Genomic DNA, 19,942 nt, shown 5'->3' with positions numbered 1-19,942 from the left:
TCAATGATCTAAATGAAATATGTGAGAAAATTTTTTTATACATTTAGGCATTATCGGTGCGAATTGACTGCAATGGAAGTGTCATCATGACGCTTCTTGAAATAGTAAGGATCACAATCCGTTAGGCAATTAGGTATCATTCCATGTGAACAATCCGTTAATTTTATCAGAGTCAGGATCACAATGAAACTAATTTTAAAAAGTTTGGGATTCAAATGGAACAATTGAAAGTTTTTGGACCAAATTAAAACCAAATAAAAGATTTAGGATTATAGAAGGAATTCATTTAAATTCTCTTCTAAAAGCAAAGACGTCACCAATCATTTTTGAAATGTGGAAGCAGTTGAGCTTTATTTTCTTTTCATAATTAATCATCACCAAAAGGGGAAGATTATTATCAATGTGCGGCTAAGTTGGTGTCTTTCAAATCGATTTTAAAACTAAAAGTTTTGATTTCAAACTCAATCATAATTTTAAAATACAAAATAATAATAATAATAATAATAATAATAATAAAAGAATTATCTTAGTTTCTTTATTAATAAGTGGGAGCTGGGAGCGAGAGATGATATGTCCAACTAGAAGTATATTATTTTTTGGATCACTCTCAGTAATTGAAAGTTGTTTTTTTAAGCCTTTTTATTTTTTTAAGGTACAATCATTATTACATTTATATAATAAATTAAATAATTTATTAGTATATTATAATTAAATTATAACCACCGAATACATTTTTCATAGTTAAAGATATATTTTTGGAAGCGTTTAATTTACAAATCCATATTTTAGAAACCTATATAATTATTTGTTGAAAAAAAAAACATGTGATTCTGACGAACTATAACTTCTAAAAGAGTTAGAAAACAAATCTAATTTAGCACGTTAATCTCCTCTGAGTATAACATAAATACAAAAGCCAGAAAATAAAAGCACCTGAGATGAATAATCAAATCAATATAATGTTTAAGAAATTAAAATGTAACCTTATTCATGTAGAGTACTCATGTAGAGTACAACAAGAAAATGAAAAGAATCATTTAAACCACATCGATTGACACCAGAAATTTAAAGAGGATAGTCAAATCCCATTAATCTAAATTTATTTATTTTTAAAATTTTCACACTAGTATTATTAATTCAATTTGGTAGGAAAATGAATCATCAACCAATTTAGCTATACTTTTTTGTAGATTGTTCCATCCATTTGGTTCCGACCAAGTGCCCAGAAAACTTTGTTCCAATGGAGCTTGTCTCCAAGATAGAGCCTTTATTACTCGCTATATTTGCTTTAGGCTCTTACAAACTCCCCATTGAACCATGACAATGGCACCATATTTGGAACTCAACAAAGATTTTTTATCTGCAAGACAAAGATTATATATATATATTGCAGACCAAAAAACATAATTAACCTTGTAATTGCTGTACAAAAAGAGTCGAAATCCTTAGACTTCAATATGCTGCTGTTCCTGCATCCCAATACTAACAGGAATCATATGATCATGACACTCTCCAAGTTTGATCATCAGAGAGATGAATGCAACAATAGAGCCTGCAACTGCGAGGGCAGGAAAGGGGTCGTAGGGCCACTTTGAAATTTGGCCTGTCAAACTATATCATAACCAAGTTAAATGTAAAATATACGGTTTTAAGACGGTAAAAACTAAGGCATTGTCCTACATGTTAAGATGTTGTCCTTTTATTTTTGTTCATATAAAACAAGGCATGTGATTCCTTCTCTGGACTGCAAAATTGTGAGCTAAAATTATATATTCCTTTCAGTCCAGTCGTCAACAATAACTACCTACCGTTGGTGATAGACAAGACTAGTCGAGGCAGGTGCCCTTCGGACAACCCTACGGCCCACCCACCCTCTTTTTCTTAGTTTCTTTATTTTTTTTCTTACTACATCGATCTCTTAAATTAAATGAAGTACCGTTGGCCCCTTAACGAGAAACCATGAATAGCCCTTAGGCAGAGACCAAAGAAACAAGTAAATTAGCAGCTATGAAGGGCTTTTCTCCCTTTCTTACAATGAATCTTGTGACATTACTCCTTTTGCACTTTCACTCACTAAGAAATCTCCTGCCCCCACTTACTGCTGCAGTAACATGTAGATAGAAAGATGATCAACCACAAGAGATTTAGTTAGATTTTCTTTTATTATCACTAGTTTTTTTTTAATATTTTTGGTTTTGAACCAGCAGGAAAGATGAAAACCTTTTGTTTCCTATATCATGAATTAATGATCATCAGGTATGGTAACATGATTTAGCCAATTCTGACCACGATGAGGGAATGCTAAAAGAATGAGAAGAGAGAGGAAGGATTTAATGATTAGATCCAGAGATAAAAGGGCTCTACTAGCTTCACGTTTTGACTTTTTTGTGGAATCAACAGAGTACTTGAGGTGACAAATACAAATAAATTAAGAAAAAAAAAAGGAGAATGAAAAAGGTTAATATTTTTATAAAGAAAGAAAAGATAATATTATAGTAATGAAAATTTTTATACCAAGTTGTCTTCCGTTTTGTGATCTAACAGTCACAGAAACTTTAAGAAAGTCATAAAAATTTGATTTCTAATCAAATTTCTTTTTTTTTTCTCTTGTAATAGGACTTTGTTTTTCCTTGAAATTAAAAAAAAAAATTTATACCAAGTTGATACTACAAAAAAGCTTAAGCCATGGAAAGAAATAAAAAGTTTCCTGCAATTTCCTGGAGGGGATTAAAATGGTTCATGAATGAAAAGAAGAAAAAGAAAAAGTGCAAAAAGAGATGAGCAAGAACGAAAAACCAAATACTAGAAATAACTTGAAATAGGATCATTAGATATAGAGAGCAATAAATGAAGCAAATGATCTAATTGGAGATGGTTCTACAAATGAAAATCAGAAACGGGGTTTTGTTGGGGAGTGACTTGTGGGTCTATGTTATTAAGCAAAATAGAATATTATATGGATATAGGGGTGTGAGATATAATAATGAGAGTATACGTTTAGTAATATACTTAAGCAATTGATGGAATGGAAAAGAGGGTTGGCTACCGGTCCTTTTCACACTGAGGTGGTGGTAACCCAAACAAAATCAGGGCAGCAATCACAAGGATTATTTTAATATTCATTGATGCTTGCAGCCCTATATCTTTTTGCTGTTATTATCATGGAAAGAAATGCTGCATAGGCATCAGAGAGAGAAAGAGAATGTGAGTGAGGAGAGAAAAAACATGAGATCCAAAAGAGTTAATATCCTTAAATCCAAAAAAAAAAAAAACGCCAAAATCTTAAAGTCTGAGAACAAAATATTTGATGAAGATATAAAGGAGGAGCACCTCAGACTGAGTGCAAAGTATGTAAAATTTAGAGAGGCGCACGTGTGCATATATAACAACAGAATCACTATAGCCCTTTGAAAGAGGGGGAGGAAGCCCAGCCGATCAAGAAAGCCGGGACCAGATACACAGTTTTATAGAGAAATCTTGTAGTAATAAAAGATTTGGCTAACAAGTGTTTGTTGTTCTGTTCAGTGTCACCCTTCTTTCCAACAAGTCTCCTCTTGTCTCCACTCTCCAACACTTTGCAATTTGTCTTAGCTAGAATCAATTCTTAACACTGATGGTAAAAGAAAACAAGAAAAAGATGCTGAAAGAAATTAAAGAAAATAATAAATATGAATTGTTCAAGATTTAATGGTCAATTCCTTCTACATTGTGTATGGCCACAATAGGAAGGAAGGAGAATAAACTAAAGGAAATTGATGGGATTTTTTTCCAAAAAAAAAAAGGAAAAATAGATTTCTTCTCTGTAATGAATTCCACAAATGCGTACGCACCTGATTGGAGATTACCAGGTCAAAAGAAGGAAAGAAACAGAAACCAAATAGCAATAATCATAACCAAAACTAGCCAACTTTCCTTGGAGACATGATAGAAATGCAAAGTGACCCATTTGCTCGTTGTTGAGGAAGAAGCAGAAGAAGATAGATACAGAAGCAAAAATGGTTTTTAATTTTCAGAACTACATGTCTTACCTAAATTCTGCCCATCAAAACAACTCAAACAAAACATACAAAAAAGAATTAGTAAAAGGGAAAAAACTATAGATCAAAACTTCTTATCTTCTTATTTTTTAGTTCAACTTTTATATATGTATGTTTTTATAGTATTAATCATGCTCATGAATAACAAGAAATGAAGAAACAAGAGAAGATAGATAAAAAGTCTCATCAAACAGAGAAAAAAGAGAACTGGTCGAAAGAGATTAAGACTAGATTTCTAACTCAATTTGGTTCATGGTTTATTGATCCAATTTTCAGAGAGAACCGCCAGATATATATAACTCATAATCACATTTAAAACGGCTATTAAAAGCAAAAAAGAATAAAAATAGTAAAAAAGGAAAAAAAATAACTATACGCTAGTTGTGGTAGCAGTAGTAACAGCAGCGGTGGCAGTACCAACATTAGATGCAGTTCCACCACCACTATCGTCTCCGCCACCAAAGCCGGCGCTACCCTCACCACCATCAACAGCTTGACTGGAAGCCACCGACACATTAACCCCCACAGCCGTAGTTGCGACAGTAGGCCTTTTTCGCTTCTTCTTCTCATAAGGAATCCCTCTAGCTTTAGCCTGCCCTTCTCTCACTTCCCTCAAATAAATCCTAACAGCCTTTGCGCCAAAAGGGTTTGATTCTGGACGCCCGCCGTTTTCCTCATAAGCAGCTCTCAACCGTCCGATCAGCGCGTCGAGGCTACCCCACGCTTGCTTAAGTGGGCAAGAGCAAGGAGCAGGTGGGTTTGGATGTCCGAAGTAAGGACAACCCGTTACGTGCACCTTAGTTTTGCCAAACTGGTCAAGGTATTTCAAGAACTCAATCACGTGTGCACCACTGCAACGAGCTAGTGTTAATGGGGGCTTATGGTTCTTCAGGTACTGCAAGAACGTGTTCCAGTCTCGACGCTTTTGTGACTCGTAACGACTCGGTGGAGCTGGGGAAGAAGACGACTCACCTGCTCCTTGTTGTGAAGTCGTGGGAGGCGGTGCTGAAGCTGAAGCTGAAGCTGTAGCTGTAGCTGTAGCTGTAGCTGATGATGAACCCTCGTTGATGCTATTCGGGTTGTGTGCAGCACCCCCTCCAGAAGCAGAATCCATTGACTTAAAACGAAAACAAAAAAGTGTAGGGTTTTCGATAATGATCGGCTGTGATAAAATTTTCCACCTATTTTTTTCAATTTCGGAATTTGTTCTTGTCTGAATTTGTTGTCGTCTCTCTACAGGAGAAGCCTATCTAAATTCAAAGCAATCTATCACTCACTCACAAACTCTCTGTCAGCTTCGTCTGTTTGCTTAGGTAAATAGTTCTTTAGGGTTCATTCACAGAACTGCAGGCTCCTAGGGCCCTGTGGGATCTTTTCACGGGAAAGATTTGCTTGTGTTTTTCTTTATTCGTGAGAAAGGAGACGATTTTGAATGAAAGAAAGAAAAAGAGAGAGAGAAAAAAAAAAAAAAGATACTGCTGGATGAAGGGACCTCCAAATAAAATACTTGTAGTATTTTATACTATCATTTTATTAAGATTGTAACTTTTAAGTATTGAAAAATAAATAGAATAAATTAAATAATAATAATACTAGTAAAGTGTGAATAGTATTTTTGATAGGTTTTGATTTCATAGAGATCACATGGTGGCCCCAATGGACGTGACATGTTCACTGTTCACCTCCCGTTGGACCCGCCACTGGCCTTTTCTTTCTATTATTTATTCATCAACCAATCACTCGCGTCCTGCCTTGTTTGTCCCCTTTCAAACAAAAGCGGTTACGGCTACCTAGTTGCGTGTGAAGCAGGTCGGGAGTTTAAGAGTGCGGGATCGTTGGACTGCAGTTAGTGGGGGTCTCACTTAGTTCAAACTTTCTTGCCCGCCGGGCAATTACAGTTGCCGTTTTAAGGTGGTTGATTGTGTCTTCCACATGTTAGTGTATCTGTTTTTCATGCAACTTTATTTCTGATTAGACACGTGCCCTTTGGTTCAATATGCAAATGCAAATGTTTTTAGTATTTTCTTTTCTCTCCTTTAATTTTGTTTTATATACTAGTATTAACTAACTCTTTTGTTTTCTAAGCTTTTTATCCTTTTCTCAAAACTTAGCCCAAAAAACAACAATTAAGGAATTAATTAATAGAGGTTCACATCAGATATACTACAATAATTACATTAAATATGTACTTATTTTAATTTGAATTTATAAATGTAAAGTATAATTTAAAAAAAATGTGATTAGATATTTTGAATTTTGTAAACCATATTAAAATATTATCACATATTTTATTAATTAATTTATTAATTGTTTTAAATATATCATAATAAGACATCTGATATACAATGATGCATGGAATAATTTTATTTTTATAAATGGGGAAAATACAAACAAATTATCTTAATTAATGCAACCTATGATATTGAAAATGGAAAAGAAATAGAAGTACAAATACAAAGAGATAAAGAACAAAAGGCACCAAAAAAAGAAAGAAGGCAGAAAAAACAAAACTAGCTTCTGCATTGGAATTTATGAATTTTTTCTTTAACAATGATAACAAGAGAATGGTTAATTGAAACTTTACTATTAACAGTATTAAGAAAATGAAAGATTAAAATAGTGAAAATACCTCATAAATATATACATGTATCAGAATGTGGCACACATACATTATAAATATATATATATATATCATTATCAATTATAATGAGAATAATCATTTTTGCTTCCTCATAAGAAGAAGAGAATGATAAGAAATTTAAGTGGATTTGAGCAAAGAATTGAAAGAAAGCTTAGAAATTGTTTGCCTTGCAATTGCCATTTTTCTTTCTTCAAATGTTCAATCAATCATTTTTCAGATGTGACTCTGCCATCTATTTTCTATCTTCAAAACCTCAATCAATAATTTTCAGATGTTGACTCCTCTCTCAAATGACTCCATCTTTCTCTCTTCTCATTTTGGTAACTTACAAATTAATGATCCAATGAAATTAATCCACCCCTAAAAATGTTCAACTAATTTTTCTTTTTTCTTATACTTTTATTTATTTGTTTTACTTTTTCATTGAAGAGTCTTCTGACATTATTCAAGCAATCATTTTAGCAGTATATATAGTATTTTTTTTAAAAAAAAATTTCCATCCTCAGGACCTCAGCTGCAGCCCAGCTAGAGGCATTAAAATAAACGGTGCCCAGGCCATGACCGTGAGAGATTGTAAAGCAAACACCCCCCACCCCATGAAACCGCTGTGCCTAACCAGAAAACCAAAGAGGTCGGTGGCATATCATATCAGGGATGCTTTGTATAATATTCCAAATAACTGTCCTCTCTTTGATTGACAAATTTGAGTTGATGAAGTGATGCAGTGCTAAAAGCAAGATAAATAAATTAAATGGAGTAATAATTATGTATCACTAACCTATGTTTTTGTTGCCAATATCCACATATAGCAAAACTGTGAGAGTTCCATTTTCTGATAAGTCTTCACATATTTATTATTCATGAAAACCACCCATTAATCGGTTGCAGTAATTTGGGAGCAGAATTAAATGCAGAGAAACTCTCTTCACTTCAATATTCATTGGATTGGATTGAATGGATATGCATTTTATTTTGTTTTTCTTTCTGGATTTATTGGATGCACCTTTTTTTTTTTTTTTTTGGTGTTAAAAGTCACCAAAGCTTTTTTAAGAGCGGGTGGGTCCAATATAATAATGTTGCATATCTTTTTTTTATTACTCCTATTATTTATTTATAATGTGGTGAAATGGTAATTTTGTTTCCTTTGTGCATTTTATGGACAGTTTAAAACTTAGGGCCAAAGGAAAGAGATACATAGGAAAAGACTAAATCATCAGGTTTTTCATTATGTGATGTGCTTATAATATTGACTTTTACAATATTTTTAAGTTGGGTAACTTTTGGAAGAAAACGCAGATTCATTTCTGAAAATTACTGGTGAGTTAATATAATTTTCAGGTATTAGGGAAAGGGGGAAAAACGTGATTCAGCAGTGTGAATTAATCGGTGAGTCATAAATCAACTTAATGGAATGATCTTGACAGTATATATAGTATGGTCAAGTTTTGCAATTTTTGATAAATGATAGAAGAGAAAAGAATATTTTGGAAAATAACATTTTGCTTTCAGTATTTATATAAAACTCATTATTTGAGCTGATAGTTACCACAGATGAATGGGAAACATCATTTTTGGTAGGTCTTTATCGTGTGTTCTAAGTGTCTTAGCCACATTCAAATAGTTAGCTATCTATTTTTCTATATTATGCATCTTCACTAAATCAAAAACTATCCTTTCAATTCACACGACCTATGTATACTGATCAACATCAAACCTAAAACATGTGAAATTTGTGTTTTCTCCATTGAATTAGGCAATAATTGAACAATTTGTGCCAAAAAAAAAAAAAAGAAAAGAGATGATAATCAACAAGAATAATGTAATAACTAATTTATTAATGTTACCTTTTTTGGGATTATTAACATAATAAGCACATTATTCAAGCTCAACAAAACTAGCACAAAGAAATTTGACCCCCTCTTCCCTCTTTATATATAGATGAAAGGTATCTTTCAATGATTTCTTCCAAGATATAATCCAAGCTTAAATGTCATTTTTATTATTAATTTCCCATTAATTAATAAACCTTGACAGATTTATGATGCTGATCAGTTTTTTCTACCTGAGTTTTGTAAATAGATAAACATATTATAATTACTATCTCATGTGATCAAGTAGCACTGTTCCGTGACCAAAGAAGGTTTTTTTTTTTTTTTTTTGTGTTAAATTAAACATTGAAGATTGGGTTCACACATGAGGCGAAAGGGCTTAGTTATTCCCGTGATGATTTTATTTTTCTATTTTCCATAATAGAGAGAGAGAGAGAGAGAGAGAGAGAGAGAGAGAGAGCACAGCATGAAAACCCAAAAAAAGACAAGAGACAAGTAAACTGTTTAAGGTTATCCCATCCAGTCCCGTGATACATATTTATTCATAAAATAACACCCTACACATTATGATATATTATAAAATAAAAGAGGTCTATACAACTGTATGTTCCTTCTAAATTTGCATGTTGAATCTTTCAAAACTGAAGAGTGAAAGTGTTTGAGTGAGAAGGATGTGAAGTTCCCAATCCCAGTCCTTGTTTTGGGGGTTGGGGTCCCAACGGCCAATGGAGTCAGGACTCCTGAGGGTGGCAGTGGGATTCTAGATGTCAGCAGAAATCAAAAAGTTAACAGAGAAAGTTAATGTGGTGGGGAATAGCCAGGGAATCGAAGGGAAAGAAATGGTAACGTATACTTATTAATTAAGTTCTGCCCCCATTTCCTGACTCCATCTCGACCTGATTCAATCTTGAGTCACTGCAAAAGCGAATACGACCGATCGAGTGATGTTTCCTCTTCTCCTTTTTCCTTATGATTTCACAGTCTTGGCCTCTTTGGTTGCCTGATTTTAGGCCGTTTAGGTTCATAATTTTCAAATTTAAATATAATTATGAGATAGTTATGTACTAATTTTTTAATTAACTCTCATGTTCATGTACACTTCATGCTTTATACATTAAAATCATTTTACGTGTATGTGTATATGTACCAATTTTCCCATTAAAAATATTATAAATTGTGTATAAATAAGATGGATAGCAGTAGTATTTATTGTAGTTTCAGGTTCCTGCATGATGCCGTCTTCAATCACTAGTATCCAATCAATAATGTGAAAAAAAAAAACTAACCTATCAAGAAATAATATTAAGAAATAAGAACTTTTCTGCTGATTTTTTTTCTTTGGATTGCAACTTTTCAACTTATTTTTCTATAGCAAGAGAGAGAGAGAGAGAGAGATGAGCTTATTCTTGCATTTGAGTGCACGCCAAGGCAATGTATGCATTCCCCACATCTATGTTGGAATCAGACAATCATATTGTATGATTGCCTTTTCCACTCTCGAAGGTTTATATTATAACACCGTCCAATTCTCATCCATTACCAAATCAATTCATCCTTAATCATTATTTAGATAGAACCAAAAAATAAGTAGTAAAAATCTTGATATCATGCCATTCTAATCCTGGGGAATTGTAGCTACCTAACAATGAATCATGCTACTAATTATGTCAAACGAAAAGGACTGGTTTTGAAACAAGAACCAACTTAGCTAGTAAGAGAAAAACATCTTTAACGCCCCCCCTTCAAGCACTTAAAAAAAGGAGAAAATATCTTTAATTTCCAATTTAATTTTGATAAATTAATGAAAAGAGAAGGAAATGGGTTATGAGAGATGGTTGTTTATGAAAAAAGAAAGTAGCGTAAAGGAATATAATGGCTAAATGCATCGTAAAGTGTAGGCAATCTTTTTTAAAATAATTGTAAAATGGAATTTTTTATGCTAAAAAAAAAAAAGAAAGGCATCCAATGCCTCCTTTTTCACAAAATTTCTCCTATCGTAGACCCTAAAATAAAAAAAGAAGTCAACTTCATAACCCCACATTCAATCCCCCTTTTATTTTTTAACGGTTAATTAATTTCAGTACAATTTGACAATGTGATTTCATATATAAATAAATATTTATTGTTTAATTTGGCATCCATAGTCCATTATATGTATACCCCACCACCAACATTTCCTTTAATCATTCAATTTTCATCACCCCCTCAGCCCCACATGGAGTCAAAGCTTAGCTTAACTTAGCTTAGAATACCTAAACCCAGTCCTAGCTCTCAAGGATATCTCAATCCTGATCAATACGAGTAAAATTTTTAAATTACATTAATTTTTTTTTTATTGCTTAATCCCTCGTTTCTGCTTGCTGGGGATTCTTCTTGTCAATGATAATACTAACAACAATTAGTAAATTAGACTACTACTATCTTTTGTTTAGTTAAATTATTATTTTTTTAATTAATTACATATACGGTATCTCAACTTTGGTTAAACATACAAATTAGTATCTAAAAACAAAAATACTATTAGGATCTGAATAAAACAAGAAATGATGTTTTTGATATATACTCCAGTTTCTTAAAGTTTCCCTGCTGTGAAGAGTGAAATACCATATGATCCAAAAAAAAAAAAAATCCAGTGTTCCCGGGGGCTCACAGCTGAGCTGATTGCCAGCAAAAAGTTCAAGTGAAAAGATATCGTAACGCAAGTACCATGAGTAGTGCATGACCTTGTTGAACTTTGAAAGCATTGATTGTTGTATCCTACATATACGTAGAAGAGAGGCCTTTGTTTTATTTATTACCCCCCAGCCACCATGCATACATACTATAGTGTTCCCATTCTGATGTAGGGTCCATTTCCTTGTGATGTTGACCCAAAAGTTATGAAAGCTTTGTAATGTCTGACTTTCTCGGATAAACCCTAGTGGGCAAACCAAAAAAAACCCCCTAATATGGAGTATTTTAAATCCCATGTTTATACAATATTTAATGATATAATTTATGATTGCATAGATTAAAATCAGCTTCTACTTAATTAATGAACTTATAAATATTCTAGAGATGAAAGAATAATGAGATCATGGGCTTAAAATCAAAATTTAAGTATCATAAATAAAAACAATAGAATCACTTTTTTTTAATTTTTTTTTGTTGTTGGAGCCTAGATAGACTTCCTAAGAATCATAACCTATCTCAATAGGCATGTATAAAAATTTTCATGGGACTAGGCTTCCCGTTTCTCTCCTTGGAAATTTTACTGAAGTGGGACGATTGCGGCCCCACCCTCCATAACAGTAATTTTAAGGCCCTATGAGCTAATTTTGGACCGTCCTTTGATGGGCCTCCCCAAGTGGTAATAAGTAACATTAACCTTACCTTTTCCACAAAAATGAAGGTTTTTTGTTTTTAAGCAAGAAAATGATTTTTTTTTAAATTTTGATTTAAATGAATTAATCAAAATCAATTCCTTAGACTTCTTCAAGACTCGAGAGATTTTGGTTTCGAAAAAAAAACTCCGAACAAGATTCTTTAACAACTGACATGCTTTGTAGAGGAAAGAAAAACAGAGTTGAGTGTTGACGAGCTGTCTCGTCAATCAAATTTTGGATATTTAAGCATATCCTGAGCAAAGGTTCTAAGTTGAAACAACCGCGCAAATCCCAGTTAGATAGACGTCAAATCATGATTAAAACGTAGGATAATCCAAGTGACTAGCCTGAACTTTTCTGGCAGAGGCTCAGTCTGGAGTGAACTGAGGAAACTAGAACTGCCAGGCAAAAGTATCCTATGGCGATGACATTCAATTGCTAACATTCTCAGGGGTGAAAATTCCCAAAAAACAACAGCAAAATCATTTATATACTATATTGTTTGAAAGAAATTAATCATATGAGTTGGCAGAAAGTGCTACCCGGAGATCATTTGAGGTTCCAAATATATACATCCAATATGTTTCTATTTCCTGTTGATAGCCCCTGGGACTGCTGGCTGCGTAGTGACTGCAGCTGCAGCTATCACGCACGGAAAAGAGTATCTCCTGAGGATCGGTTCATGGGCATTAGGAAGATTGCCCACGCTTAAAGCTTTTCTCCACTGTCGGTTAGCTGCCCATGTCCACTGTCTCTCTTTTCTGGGCCTGGCCCGAGGATTACATGCCTAAGCGGAGATGTTAGATCAAAATCTCATATAAAGATCAAGCCTCATGAATCTGTTATAAGCTTATTGTATGTGATGTAAAACTAAAAGTATATCCCATTTTCCCTCTCGATATCCTTCGTTGACTTTATATAGGTTCTAAAGCACCGTCACCATGAAAAGTTTACAGAAGGGAAGAATAAGGTTCCTTCCATCCATGACAAAAAAAGGAAGATAAAAATTCTTCTTCCCAAGAGCAATTAAAAAACCCAAAAGCAACTTTAGCAAGAGAAATAAAGGAAAGTAAAAAAGAAAAAAAATCAAAGCTCTAGTCAAAGGCTGCCAATGCACCAGAGATATCCATGACGAGTGTTGGTGTGTTTGCTTTTTAATGGTCGCACTTGTTAGAGTATTTGGGTGCTTTGGATTTGGAGATGGAGAAACTTGCATTTCATTCCAATTTCATCTAACTGATGACCTCAAAGCATCCCAATTTCTCCGTGGCTACTTCCCCTTAGCCTTAACCCAAAAAAACACGTATATGCATAGAGGTTTTATACATTTTGACCGCCATCACGTGCCATTTTCCTCTCTAGTTTTCCATTAAATTTGGATGCTGCCAAGTACTAATCAAACATTTAGATTATATACACTCAATGCATATTTTTATATTGTTTTTATTAGAATCGTTATAAAGCAATCATCAGTGAAATTTTCTTTGTTTGTAGAAGCTTGATTATAACTAATTCAAGGTAATTTTTAGTAGTAAAAAACAAAGATATTAAATGAAAAGCAATAGATTGACTTGAGATTTTCTTTAATTTGAACAAAACTCACGGATAATTGGTAAATTTCCTCAAAACTACTAGATTTATTATTAAAATTGAAAAGAATTAGCGTATTATTACAGCCATTCATATTACATCATTCACCCAATGTGCAAAAACTTGCTTGCAGCCTCAAAATAAACGCATTGTTAACCATCACGGTAACACTTGGGATGGCAAATGGGTCGAGTTGGTTGAGGTTTTATTCGTCTTGAATCGGATTTGATTTAATATTATATAAAATTATATTTGATTAGACATAAAATTAATAAAATATTATTTTTAATATAAATATAAAATTAAATATATATTAAAAAATATATAAATAATTATAAAATTAAATAAATAATAAAAAATTTTATTTATATATATATCGGGTCAAATAAAATTAGATTTACTTAAAACTCAAATTTAATCTGATTTTAATTTTTTTTTATGTCATCCGATCCGACTCGATACCTAATTTTTTTTTAAAAAAAATTGACTCTAAAATGTCAGATTGGGTTAGAACCGTTGGTTTCGGATTTTTTTGCTTTCTCTGGGTAACACCCACTGAAACGACGACGCATCGCCTCAATAAAAAAAAAAAATCTTTCACAATCTCCATTTATCCATGATTTAATCAATGACCACTGGTTTCCTTTCACGGCCCCACGTAATTCCACCTGACTAACCCATCCTCCTCTCTTCTTTCTCAAAAGATGGAGAGAGGGCGAGTGAGAGAAATGGTTGCCTACACACAGACCCAAGACCCTAAGCGAGAACACACTTCCATAAATGCCCTTCCATCATTCTCATTATATCAACACCCCAAAACTCCCATCCTCGTTTCCTCACAAAACTTGAACGATAAACAAACAGAAAAAGAAATTTCGCCGCTTAAATCTGTCGCTTTCTTTCCCTCAGATTCTTTTCTCTTCTTAATCAGAGTCCTAATCGGTACGTTTTATTCTTTTATTCTATTTTTTCTTTCTTTTAATTGCTTAAATAAGAATAAAAGAATAATCATGTTAAGATTAGGGTCTACCGATCTTTATTAGGTTTTTGTTTGAAACGAAATGTCTGGAATGGATGATAATAAGAAATTGTGTACACTTGTGGCATTGACGGTAATTTTTGTGGGGTTTTGTGGCATTTGCGGCAGTTTACTGTACTATATGCTTCCTAGAAAGAGAGCTGGTGAAGGAGAGGTTGTAGAAGGAGAGAGTGAAAACAACCATAAAGGCAACAACATAAAAGACGTCTCTGTAACATCGCCGATCAAGAAGCATCGCATCTGTGCCACCGCCGCCACTGATTCGACGGCTAATAACTACACCATAACCACAGGGAACAAAAGCAGTAACGGCAGTAGCAGCGGCGTGGTCGAGCCACCGGTCATGGCTCCTGGCGACGCGAATCACAATGATATAGATGAGGATCTGCACAGCCGGCAGCTTGCTGTGTATGGCCGCGAGACAATGCGGCGGCTTTTTGCTTCCAACATTCTCATCTCAGGGATGCAAGGCCTCGGTGCTGAAATTGGTATTAATTTTCTACTTTGTTCAACTTTGTTGTTTTTCTTGTGTTTTTGAAATTGAAACTTTTCTTGTTCTTTTGAAATATCAATTGGCTCTGTTTTGCTGCATGATGACTTTGACTTTGAGGTTTTAATTGCATTAGGGCAGCTGCTTTGTGTTATTGTTGTTTAAAGTTAATTATAGCGTCATTGGTCGAAAATCAGTTCAATGCTGTTTTTAGTAGCCTTCTGAGATCTTGGGGCAAAATCCTCAATATCTGTGCCTTCAGTTCAAAATTTGCCTTTCTTGTTTTGTTATATTTAAATAATTGTATAATTGTTATGGATTATTATCTTATACGTTGGCCGTGGAGTTTAATAACTACACATTGGGGTTTATATGCTTGCCATGTGTTTGTGACCTGTCTAATTATGAATAATGAAATTGAATTATTAAGTTAATGCTAAATGAACATGTTACAAACAAATAAATCTGCTTTTGGAGTTAATGAACTCCACTGCAGGACTATAGTATAAAAACCCTTAATTTGATTTGAATTTAATATCTGCAGTGTTAAATTTATGATTGCCAATTTTTGGTTGCTTCAATGTCATTTTTGCTTTCTGCAGCAAAGAATCTCATTCTTGCTGGTGTCAAGTCTGTGACCTTGCATGATGAAGGAGTGGTGGAGTTGTGGGATTTGTCGAGTAATTTTGTTTTCTCTGAGAATGATGTTGGTAAGAACAGGGCACTTGCTTCTGTTCAGAAGTTGCAGGAGCTAAACAATGCTGTTGTCATTTCGACCTTAACAACAGAGTTGACTAAAGAACAACTTTCTGATTTCCAGGTATTTCCTTCATTTTAAGTTATTACTAATTGATGGATCGAGTTCTTTGCTTATGTCCCAGATACCAAGTTTAGTCTTTCTGTGATTTTTCTTGTTAGCATTGAATTCTAGTGTTGTTGATAAAAATGTAATTTGACAACAATTTGTTCTACTAGATTTGCTAGTAGACCAGAGACCATGGAATTTGGACACATGGAAGATTCTTGGCTTGAGTATTCATGGCTCCCTCTGTGTTCTCTCTTGTGCTATATATTTTGCTTATGTCGTCTTGTATTCAGTTGGTTATTTTCTAACTGGTGCAGGCTGTTGTATTCACTGATATAACTCTTGAAAAAGCCCTTGAGTTTAATGACTACTGCCATAATCATCAGCCTCCCATTTCCTTCATCAAGACTGAAGTAAGAGGCCTTTTTGGTTCTGTCTTTTGTGACTTTGGTCCTGAGTTTACTGTTTTTGATGTTGATGGAGAGGAACCACACACTGGTATAATTGCATCCATCAGCAATGATGACCCTGCCCTAGTATCATGCGTCGATGATGAAAGGCTTGAGTTTCAGGATGGGGATCTTGTCGTGTTCTCTGAAGTTCAGGGAATGACAGAACTCAACGATGGAAAGCTGCGAAAGATTAAAAGTGTGAGGCCATACTCATTTACTCTTGAGGAGGACACCACAAAATTTGGTACATATGTGAAAGGCGGCATTGTCACGCAGGTGAAACAGCCCAAGGTGTTGAATTTCAAGCCGTTGAGAGAAGCTCTTAAAGATCCTGGTGATTTTCTTCTGAGTGATTTTGCAAAGTTTGACCAGCCACCTCTCCTGCACATAGCATTCCAAGCACTGGATAAGTTTATTTCTGAATTCAGCCGCTTCCCTGTTGCTGGATCAGAAGAGGATGCTCAGAAGCTTGCATCTATTGCTGCTAACATCAATTCGTGCCTTGGAGAGGGAAAAGTGGAAGATATTAACCTAAAACTTCTGAGGCACTTTGCCTTTGGTGCCAGGGCAGTACTAAATCCCATGGCTGCCATGTTTGGAGGAATTGCGGGACAAGAGGTTGTCAAAGCATGTTCTGGAAAATTTCACCCTCTTTTTCAGGTTGGCAGGAACTACTGTCTGTCTCTCTCCCATATGTTTGTCTCATTGTTGTATGTGTATGTCTGTGTGACTAGCTATCTACACATGCATGTGTAGACTATGGATTCCCATCCTTACTTAGTTACACATTTTTGCTTATGCTATTGGGACTTCAAGTCTAATTAATGGCAAATTGATGAACCCATTTTGAAGTTTTAGCATTTCTTAACGGTCGGCTGTTTTGGTTTCGTAAGAATTTGAGACTTTTTTAAGTGAAGCGTATATTTTCACCTTTTCCACTCAATTATTTTACACAGGAACCTAATCTGGGCATTTTCCTTCAACTTATTTAATTGTGATGTTTTCACAGCTGATATATAGTGTTGCCTGCTTTTCAACTTCATTTTTAGCGGAAAATTAACCTTAAATCACTTCGTTTCAACAGTTCTTCTATTTTGACTCAGTGGAGTCCCTTCCTGCTGAACCCTTGGACCCCAGTGATTTTAAACCATTGAATAGCCGTTATGATGCTCAAATATCGGTGTTTGGCGCCAAACTTCAGAAGAAGCTGGAGGACGCAAAAGTGTTTATAGTTGGATCTGGGGCACTAGGATGCGAGTTCCTGAAAAATGTAGCATTGATGGGTGTCTCATGTGGTAGTCAGGGCAAGCTAACAATCACTGATGATGATGTAATTGAGAAGAGCAACCTTAGCAGGCAGTTTTTGTTCCGTGATTGGAACATCGGGCAGGCTAAAACAACTGTTGCTGCTTCTGCTGCTGCATCCATAAATCCTCAGCTTAAAATTGAAGCCTTACAAAATCGTGTGGGTCCTGAAACTGAGAGTGTGTTTAACGATGCCTTCTGGGAGAGCCTAGCAGTGGTCATTAATGCATTAGATAATGTCAATGCTAGGCTGTATGTTGATCAGAGGTGCTTATATTTCCAGAAACCACTTCTTGAATCAGGAACTCTTGGTGCTAAATGCAACACCCAGATGGTGATTCCTCATCTAACTGAGAACTATGGAGCCTCGAGAGACCCACCTGAGAAACAAGCACCTATGTGCACGGTGCACTCATTTCCACACAATATTGATCACTGCTTGACATGGGCTCGATCTGAGTTTGAGGGCTTGCTTGAGAAAACTCCTGCTGAAGTGAATGCCTATCTGTCCGACCCAGTTGAATATGCCACTTCAATGAGAAATGCTGCTGATGCTCAGGCTAAGGATAACTTAGAGCGCATTCTTGAATGCCTTGACCGGGAAAAATGTGTGACATTCCAGGATTCTGTCACCTGGGCTCGCCTAAGGTAGTTCTCTAGGTGATTGAGGAAAATGCTTCGTTTGCAGTAGTTTCTAATATAAGCTTTTTTGATAATGACGTTATGCTTCTTGTATGCTCAGATTTGAAGACTATTTTGTTAACCGGGTGAAGCAGTTAATATTTACATTTCCTGAAGGTTCAGCAACTAGTACTGGGACTCCCTTCTGGTCTGCTCCAAAGCGATTCCCACATCCACTTCAGTTTTCAGCTGCTGATCCTAGCCATCTCCGCTTTATTATGGCAGCATCTATACTGAGAGCTGAAACATTTGGTATCCCAGTCCCTGAATGGGTCAAGAATCTTAAGACGTTGGCTGAGGCAGTCGGGAAAGTAATAGTCCCAGATTTTCAGCCAAAAGAAGGTGTGAAAATTGAGACGGATGAGAAGGCTACTAGTCTTTCCACTGCCTCTGTGGATGATGCAGCCGTTATTAACGAGTTACTCTTCAAGTTAGAGCTTTGCAGGAACAATCTGTCATCAGGATTCAGGATGAAACCAATTCAATTTGAAAAGGTTTGCTTATATCTTCTCTGTTGTTTTAACTTGTAATCATATCGTTTTGCGCTTATCCTTAGTCTGGATTATGTTTATCTTATCTCTAGAAACTTCTTGTAGCTATTATGATAGACAGTTGGCTAAAGTTGTCTGTCTTTAGTGTTGTGCTTCTTGTATGGTTGTGATTGGTGGAAAATTTTGGTATATGACTATTAGTCGGAAGCTAGCTTCAAGGTTTTACTTTCTTTGGAGTATGATGTTCTTTTAAATGATTTAGTTCCCCTTTACCACATTGCAAATAAGTTATTTTTGTCAGTGAAGCCTTTAATCAACCTGTGATTGATGCTAATACAATTCCATGAATTGCAGGATGATGATACAAACTATCACATGGATCTTATCGCTGGGCTTGCCAACATGAGGGCAAGGAACTATAGCATTCCTGAGGTGGATAAGCTTAAAGCCAAGTTTATTGCTGGAAGAATCATACCAGCAATTGCCACTTCCACAGCTATGGCTACAGGCCTTGTCTGTCTTGAGCTATACAAGGTTCTAGATGGGGCACATAAAGTGGAGGACTATCGAAATACATTTGCAAACTTAGCACTGCCTTTGTTCTCTATGGCTGAGCCAGTCCCGCCCAAGGTCATGAAGCACCGCGATATGAGCTGGACTGTATGGGACAGGTGGATCTTGAGAGATAATCCCACTCTGAGGGAACTCATTCAGTGGCTCAAAGACAAGGGGTTGAATGCTTACAGCATATCTTATGGAAGTTGCCTGCTTTTCAACAGCATGTTTCCAAGGCACAAAGAGCGGTTGGATAAGAAGGTGGTGGATGTGGCTCGGGAAATCGTCAAGGCAGAATTGCCCTTGTACCGGTCCCACTTGGATGTGGTGGTGGCATGTGAGGATGATGAAGACAACGACATTGACATTCCTCAGATATCCATCTACTACCGCTGAGTTGTTTTCTTTAATCCGCCTAATTACTGAGGCTGTGATTTTAGGATGAAAAGTTTCTGACAATAGGCTTCTTCTTCTTCTTCTTCTATTCTGGTGCTACTGAGATGAGCATACAAAGTGGATTATATTTCATTTCATATAAAATAGAACTACTTTAGTTGCAGAAAATGATGTAATCTTTTCTCTTGGCCATGTTTCTATATTGTTATTTCGCATATAGGTAACTTGATTGCCTATCAAAGCAGCGGTGCTTTTTTTTTTAATTT

At 35.2% G+C, this 19,942-nt stretch overlaps 2 protein-coding genes across 3 annotated transcripts; one reads left to right on the top strand and one right to left on the bottom strand.

Annotated features, from left to right (window-relative positions):
* Positions 1 to 4,244: 4,244 nt before the first annotated feature.
* On the bottom strand, positions 4,245 to 5,525 carry LOC111302220 (protein LIGHT-DEPENDENT SHORT HYPOCOTYLS 6-like). The gene has a single exon (XM_022898155.2). The coding sequence runs from the start codon at positions 5,149 to 5,151 to the stop codon at positions 4,408 to 4,410; it is 744 nt and encodes a 247-aa protein (XP_022753890.2). The 5' UTR covers positions 5,152 to 5,525; the 3' UTR covers positions 4,245 to 4,407.
* An 8,643-nt stretch (positions 5,526 to 14,168) lies between these two features.
* Positions 14,169 to 19,939, top strand: LOC111301488 (ubiquitin-activating enzyme E1 1-like). 2 transcript variants are annotated; one of them, XM_022897186.2, is made up of 7 exons: positions 14,169 to 14,404; positions 14,610 to 14,989; positions 15,594 to 15,811; positions 16,114 to 16,908; positions 17,333 to 18,201; positions 18,296 to 18,728; positions 19,080 to 19,939. In XM_022897186.2, exons 2-7 carry the CDS (start codon positions 14,623 to 14,625, stop codon positions 19,674 to 19,676), a joined length of 3,279 nt encoding a protein of 1,092 aa, XP_022752921.2. In that variant the 5' UTR covers positions 14,169 to 14,404; positions 14,610 to 14,622; the 3' UTR covers positions 19,677 to 19,939. The 2 variants fall into 2 exon arrangements, with proteins under 2 accessions (XP_022752921.2, XP_089601072.1); XM_089744946.1 differs by having other exon boundaries at positions 14,506 to 14,989.
* Positions 19,940 to 19,942: the final 3 nt, after the last annotated feature.

The sequence above is a fragment of the Durio zibethinus genome, chromosome 15 (assembly GCF_047325235.1).
Source record: "Durio zibethinus cultivar Kanyao isolate XHJ-2024 chromosome 15, ASM4732523v1, whole genome shotgun sequence".
NCBI classification, from domain to species: domain Eukaryota; kingdom Viridiplantae; phylum Streptophyta; class Magnoliopsida; order Malvales; family Malvaceae; genus Durio; species Durio zibethinus.
The sequence above is the reverse complement of the archived record's forward strand: the minus strand, read 5'-3'. Positions and strand labels throughout refer to the sequence as shown.

Excerpts from the sequence above, each read along its gene's own strand:
- LOC111302220 (XM_022898155.2), bottom strand. The coding sequence starts at position 5,151 with ATGGATTCTGCTTCTGGAGGGGGTGCTGCACACAACCCGAATAGCATC.
- LOC111301488 (XM_089744946.1), top strand. The coding sequence starts at position 14,524 with ATGTCTGGAATGGATGATAATAAGAAATTGTGTACACTTGTGGCATTG. Across the intron at positions 14,990-15,593 it reads AGGCCTCGGTGCTGAAATTG|CAAAGAATCTCATTCTTGCT; the intron begins GTATTAATTTTC and ends TGCTTTCTGCAG. Across the intron at positions 15,812-16,113 it reads AACAACTTTCTGATTTCCAG|GCTGTTGTATTCACTGATAT; the intron begins GTATTTCCTTCA and ends TAACTGGTGCAG.